The 7,399-nt window shown below is 34.1% G+C and overlaps 1 protein-coding gene across 1 annotated transcript; it reads right to left on the bottom strand.

Annotated features, from left to right (window-relative positions):
* Positions 1 to 5,264: 5,264 nt before the first annotated feature.
* LOC133306983 (NDR1/HIN1-like protein 13) lies at positions 5,265 to 5,993 on the bottom strand. The gene has a single exon (XM_061507401.1). It carries the CDS (start codon positions 5,991 to 5,993, stop codon positions 5,265 to 5,267), a length of 729 nt encoding a protein of 242 aa, XP_061363385.1.
* Between the last annotated feature and the right edge of the window lie 1,406 nt (positions 5,994 to 7,399).

The following is a 7,399-nucleotide window of genomic DNA, read 5'->3' as shown; positions in this document are numbered from 1 at the left end:
CTGTGCAATTCAACGCTTCTCGCCCAAAGGGCTCTTGCGTGAGGGGACGTGTTGAGATATATAGTCTCACATTGATTGTGTGGGCAACTAATGTGGCCTTTATAAGGCCTTGAGCACTCTCACCCTTTGAGCTAACTTTTGGGGTGGTGTATCCCAAGGTTCTTTACATTAATAATTAATTAATAAATTTGATTTGGAGAAATAATAACCGTTGATTGACGGAAATCAACGATTAAGATATGATGATAATAATATCCTATCCCAATATATGTTATAAAAAAAAAAAGCTGATATATGATATGACGCAACCCCAAGCCATTTTCAATATTATTGTTATTAAGGTAAACATTAATGAATCGTCACATGAGTCATTTAGTTTTTTTTTTATTTCAAACTATATTTATGAGCTCGCATGAAGTGCCGCTGAGAAATTATCACTACTCCTTAAAACGTAATGGTGTAAAAGGGTAATAATAGAAGCTTATTATTATTATTATTATTATTAGTAATTTGTTAAATGAATTATAATAATTGAGATAAATGAGTATCGAGTTTATCCTTTATTCGCTATGTGACAACTGACAACTGCTTTAATTATTATTATTTTTTGGGTTACATGCTTTCATTATTATTATTAGTATTATAACTCAAAGCATGTAAATTTCTTTTCCACACATTCATTCACAATTTTTTTTCTCTATGGTCTGGTATTGTTGATATATCCGTTAATTATTACAGGAATGGTGGAAGTGCGCAGTCGGCGAAAACAAACAATAAGCTATGAACTATCAAGGTGAGGAAAATAGGGATGATAAACATATGAGCAGTCAAATCTGAGGATATCTACTCACTTTGTTTTTCATAATTCCTCCCATCTGTAGCTACACACCTTTAGCTTTTGACTTATTAAAATAATGTAGGGGGTATAGTTCTTTCACTGTCTTATACAATATATAAAAAAGTAGGTGAAATCCATCAATAAAAAGAGAGATAAAAAAAACAAGCAAGCTTTATATATTTTTTTGTGTTGTCTCGTGCAATACAAAAATGTGAATGAGACTCATCAAGAAAAAAAGAGAAATAAAACAAATGGGCCTCATTCATTTTTTCTTGTTATATAAGACAAATTATCTCTATAATATAAGAAACATATTTTCCAATAATAGTGATTTGATGAGATAAATGTGTAGACCCAAACTCGATAGGAGAATTAACGTGAGTGGGTACGAGGCAACGATAGAAAATCAAGGAAAAATTGTAAGGCACACTGACTTCTTTCTGGGTGAAGTCCAATAGATTGTGTTTGGTAAAAGATTTCTTGAAATATAACTAGGCATATGAGATTGGGACTGTGTATTGTCCATGTTTGATACATGATATCAAAAAATTTTCCTAACTAATCGATTTGTCCGGCCTTTGAAGATTGTATGCAAAATTGGACGAAATGAACGGGGCTCAAATCCCATTTCCAAGATGGTATTTCACGATAACCAAGTAAATGAAAAAAATTGACATGATAGCTGTCAAAACTACCCTCTTGTAACCTATCGCCAAAGTGAGTCTCCCCCAACAAATCCACTTTTGTACATACATGGAAAAGCTCCTTTTTTTCATTTCTGGGTTTCACATATGATCTACTCAAAGGCCGACTGATTATGGTTTTGCATGCTTATCTCCTGTCTGGTTTGAACCTACTTGTTGTTTTATATTTTTATTTGAGAAAAATTATGGAGAAAAAAAATGGTTCTTCAGACTTGACCCTCACATTAAGTTGAATATTTTGTAGCAATCTTCATCCTTCAGCATAGGTAAATTCCGGACACAGTGAGTGTTTGGGCATGATCCTATTTATGGTTTTAGTTTTAAGTGTGGTTAGTTGTTGTCTTTCTTGGCTTCTCTTTTTGGTTGGATTTTGGCTCATTATTACTTTAAAGATAAAATAAAAAAAGAGTACAGCTGGATCTAATAGGTTAAAGGGTGATTAAGCAGTCAAAATATTGTAAACGGGACAACGGATATATTGGAACGATAGACTAACCATTTAAATTTTATTAGGCAACAGTTACTCTCGTTAAAATATTATAAAGAGTTATTTTGTAATTTCACCATCGTTTTTCATCAATATTTTATCTTCAACCAAACGTAGATTCAGGATATTTCACTCAATTTTTTCAGTAATATTTTGTCTAACCAAATAACTTTTTTTAAAATTTTTTACCTAACTCACTTTCCCTGGTAATTACATTTTTCAGGTCAAAAAAAATTTCACTTGTACCAAATGCCCCTATAGTGTAATAGCTAGGAGAATGAGAGTATAAAATGTGTCTCCTCAATAATAATGCAGATATTTAATCTATGAGAAAATATTTTTCTATGTTGTAGAAGAATTACTTTCTCCTATAAGTACTGACCCTTCAATTTTTATGCAGTATTTTCTTTTTCTTTTTTAACATATGTGGGCCCCACGCAAAATATGTCTATAATATGAGAAAATTTTCTTTTATTGCATAAGAAAATTAAAACTCTTAGGACCATGGTAGTTAAAATCTGGATTTAAATCTTAAAATCTCGATTTTAACAATTTATTTTTACTAAAACGATTTATATTTCACTTAAAATCGTTTCCAATATAAAATCCCGATTTAGACATTTACTTAAGTCCCGATTTTAAGATTTAAATCCCGATTTTAACTATTTGAATGATGTTAAGCAAGTTAGAAAAATTGTTGAATATAACATTGCTGATGTTTCATCCGAAGATGAATGGATTGTGGAAAATGAAGGAACTTTATCTCATGATGAAAGTTTAGATGAAGACAATTTTGAATGATGTAGTTGAAGATCACGTGGAACAGAATGTCTTCGATGATAATAACTTGAGTGATTTATTAGCTTAAACCCTTAAAGTATGACAATTGTATGCAAATGTATAAGGATGGTGACAGATAATCTATTTTTCTTAATTTTTTTTATACATAAGCATATGTATATAAAAATTTAATTTTAGAGTGCAGGTAAAATCTACGATTTGTATTACGATTTTACGATTTACGATTTTTTATTTCCTTTCCGATTTTAGGTAAAATCCCGATTTTGACTACCTTGCTTAGGGCCTATTTGGTGTAATGTATAAAGCCTAATATAGTATTATATAAATTCTTTATTAAAGGGTATTTTTGTCAAAAATATTTATTTTTATCCTATCTAGTATTATATGGTCCATTACCAAACACTGGATAATATTGTCTTATACAATACATTATCATATATAATGTCGTACCAAATACTGGATAATATTAAAATATAATTAGGTCTTATACAATCAAATTTTATACTATCAAATCTTATATTATCAGTCCTTTTACTATACGGTGCAGCAAATAGGTCATTAATTTATAGGTGAAAAAGATTCTTTAGTGACAAGTGAGAGACAACCCTAACTATTTATGCCTTTGTGAGCTGTACTAAGTGTGAGACAAACATCTTCTTCATCTCATGCACGAGATGCGTGTATAGTGAAGTTAAATTTTATATGATGGGATAATATTTATTTATTTTTGAGAATTTTGGGATTTTAAATGGGCATAAGGTCACCTCAATTGACTTAGACCTATGCGGACGGTCCAAAACAGCTTTCATTATATTAAAATCAATTCTGGTCTAATGAAATACTGACATTGAAGTCATGCTTACATTGAGTTTTTTCAACTCAATGGTTAAGAATTTTATAAATTGTGTTTTTTTAGACCCTTGCTTCGAAGCTCCATCCTAAAGGTGAAGCGAAACAGGAACTAGGAAGATTTGTTTTATTATACTGAGGTCAAGTTCGGCGCCACACCTCATTTAAGGGTCCCTGATTTAATCAAAGATAAATCATCCAAGTCTTAATCATACATTATATCTGTCAAGCTAATCTCAAGTTATTTGAAATGTTAAAACTCCAATGTATAGCATTGTGCCTATCATACATTATATGCTCGCAGAATGCTTTTGATCCATGGCAAGGGATAAAAAATGCACTGTTACTTTACAATAAAACAATCACAGACAACATATCTGTCAAGAAGGTATGTCATACAACAAGCAGATCCAATATCCCTCTCTTGCTCACCGCTAACCGTTTCTTTCACAAGGTAGCCTTGGCCCTTAAGTTCTCTTTCTACCACATTTCACCAAAGAGAATGATACGTTACACCTTAAAAAGCTACCACAACCTATTTGATTCCTCATTGGATTACTGATTTTTTTAATCACCCCATAGATAATCAATAATGGGGAACAAAAAACACAACTGAGCTCCTTGACCAATCCAAGGTGCCCCCACCACATTGTGACTCTTTTATTGAGAAGGGAAGAAACAGAAAAATTTCTCTAGTGTTTGAGTGAGGGTTCCTATCAACAACTAAATTAAATATAAATACTTTGATAAATACAACATCATGTATGAACTTATGTGCATCCAACTACACATTTGGGAGAATCGATCAGCATGTTGAACTGCTGTGGACGAGACCCTTTTCTTTTCCTAAGCAAAGAATATTTATATACTTTTTTTTTTATTTTTTTACACATTGCACTCTTCTTTAACTTTTTTAAAGAGAAAAAAGAAGTATATAAAAATAATTTAGAATCTGGTCACAAAAACTTCACCTCTGAATTGCGCGATGGATAGCAATCCGCTATATATAGAATCCATCCCCATCTCACCGTATTTTGATCCTGTGGTCAATCAAAAGCAAAGCAACAGCTTCAATTAGAAAAGTCAATTGTTAGTGGCTAAAATAGTCATCCTCCCTCCCCCTTGAAGAAATAGAAATAAACATATATATGAGTTCAGCTAAGACCAATGTTAACATTCTATGCAAATTCAATGGCCGTATTCAGGGTGCCCTATTGCCAATCACAAACAAATGAAATTTGAAAATATATGTCATAACCGTAGTGCAAGAGAAAAGTTAGTGGGTCATTAATTTAAATTTGATTCTTTATTTGCATAATTAATTTAATTATATTGCAGTGTCAGAATAACAGATTCACCTCAATTTCTAATTAATCCTGTTTTGCGTTGAAGTTTTGAACATAACTAGACAGAAAGCCATGAATACATAGCTAATTAGGTCATGTAATGTCACGGCAGAAACACTAACATTAACAATTAGCACATGAAAAGGTTGTGATCCATAATCCTACGCCAATCTAAACTCTAGAATCTAGACCATTAACGTTAAACTAATGGAATAATTAGAAGTGATAGAGGGTAAGCGTTACCATTTGAGGACAGTGACGGAGCATCTAGGCATGTCACCATTTTCAATTTGTCTCATGGTGACATCACCACAGACAACAGAGATCCCAAGAGTCCCTGATTTCCAACCCTGCATGCTAAAACCCGTTCTGGTTTGAACTTCCACAGTTGGAATCAACGCTTTGCTCTCAATCATACTTTTAAGCTTCCTCTTTTGCTTCGCATCCAAAGCCTCCCCTCTCACGCTTGTCTCGCCCTTCCACTGCGACATTCCCTTCTCCTTCACCGTGAAACCAGAAACCTTGGTGGACCCCAGATTCAGGTCACCGTTATCTGCCAAAATCTGTAAGCTTGTCTGCTCGAATTGCCACACAATCTTGCTGTTGCGGTTCTTAACTTCCACCCTCGTCGCCGTGTCTGCGTCCAGGTAGGCACCGTCGCCCTTGTCGGTGATGTTCAGCTTTGGAACCCGGAACGACGTCAGGTGGAACTCCGGTACGGACGGGTCGTATAAGACGTAGATGAGGCCGGCGGCGATGACGGAGGCGAAGATCAGGACGAGGATGATAATGCAGCAGGTGCAGCAGCATATCCGGCAACAGCCCCGCCGCTTCGGTTTCGGCCGGAAGGAAGGTGGCAGGACCGGTTTTCGCGGCGGAAGGGGTTTCGCCATCGCCGGTTGGGTGTTGGGGTCTCTGTAACCCGGTGGTTTCTGTAATATTGGTTTTGGTTGGGGTGCTGATTCCATGGTGATTTTTTTTTTTTTTGTGTGTATTAATTTAATTTTGGTTTTTGGTTTTTGGTTAATGACCCTTTGCAGAATTCATTGGAAAAATCAAAACTTTAATCGGATAATGGGTTATGAATGATTGAAGAATGAGATCAATCATGTGAATTCATCTAAACACGAAAATGTTGAGATTGGGGAAATGGGGTTTCAGGATATGAATGACGATGGATTGATGGCGAAAGGGGTGGGAAAATGGAAAGGTGATCCAAAAATGGTTTGAAATTGAGGAGGATGAAAATGCAGGGAAGTGAGAATGGAAGGGGTTGGATCTAAAGGAAGAGAAAGAGAGAGAGAAAGAGAGTTGCTTGAGGGATAAGAGAAGAGAATGGAATACAGAGTAGTCTCTGGTCACGAGAGGAGGAGGAGGAAGAGGACAAAATTGTTGAGATGTTTTGTGTGCGCCAAAGAGAGAGAAAAACAACAACAACAACAAAAGAAAGAAAGAAGGAAAGAGAGGTTGGGGGAAGTACGTGGAAGAGTAATATTATGGAGTGGGAGTAATAAGAGGCAGGAAATGAGCAGCGCAGAGATTCACGCGCCGCTTTTTGTTTGGTGACATGGCGGGAACCTCATACAAGTCATTCTGCAACTCTAACTTCATCACAAGCCATATCTTACAACGCAATCATTTATTTATTTTTTTCTTTAATTTTTTTTCCATTTTACTCCTTTTTAAAAAAAAAAAAAAAACTTTCCATGTGTAGCTTACTTCCATGTTGTGATTCGATACAATTTGCGAGTGAGTTGCGAAAGCAAATTAGTTAATTTAGTTTAGGCCAGGGAGGATCTGGTAACGGAGAGAATTTATTATGGTCCAAGACATCATTTTTTAAGTGGTCTTAGTGTAAATGAGAGGATAAAATTAAAAAAGAAAAAAAAATAGCAACGGTAAAAAGGGAAAGAGAAAATTGATATTGTGAGATGAATACATGACCGATGGACTTTAACATGTTTGGATTATAATCTGTTCGCCTTAAATCTTAATTTTTAGAGTTTAGACTGTGCAAATTTATTTTTTTTTACAAAGATCATAATTGATAAAAATTATAGTTAAATTTTGTTGCAACATGATTTTGAGTTTAAAATTATGGTCGAGTAAAAATGAACACAATTTTTTTTCTTGTTAAAGTCAAAAATGTCATAAATCATTATATGAAATTAGAATCCTAAAGGTTTGAGCTTAATTTTTGAAAACATGATTCTTGATATCTCAAAGGTTTTCATGCCTATTTTAATATCCCTCTTCAAGTTTGAAGGGTTAGAATCTTCTCTTCGAGGCAAACATAGAGGGATCTTAAGAAATTTATTAACCTTAGTTTGCTTCTTATCGTAAGTTTATGTGTTGAGCTTGTATTGTTATCTAT

Source organism: Gastrolobium bilobum, unplaced genomic scaffold, assembly GCF_033153095.1.
Source record: "Gastrolobium bilobum isolate Gb01-03AN ecotype WA unplaced genomic scaffold, APGP_CSIRO_Gbil_v1 utg10532, whole genome shotgun sequence".
NCBI classification, from domain to species: Eukaryota; Viridiplantae; Streptophyta; class Magnoliopsida; order Fabales; family Fabaceae; genus Gastrolobium; species Gastrolobium bilobum.
Note: the sequence above shows the minus strand (reverse complement) of the source record. Positions and strands in the feature narration are given on the sequence as shown.

What these genes read in the sequence shown, in the direction of transcription:
- LOC133306983 (XM_061507401.1), bottom strand. Translation starts at nt 5,993, where the DNA reads ATGGAATCAGCACCCCAACCAAAACCAATATTACAGAAACCACCGGGT.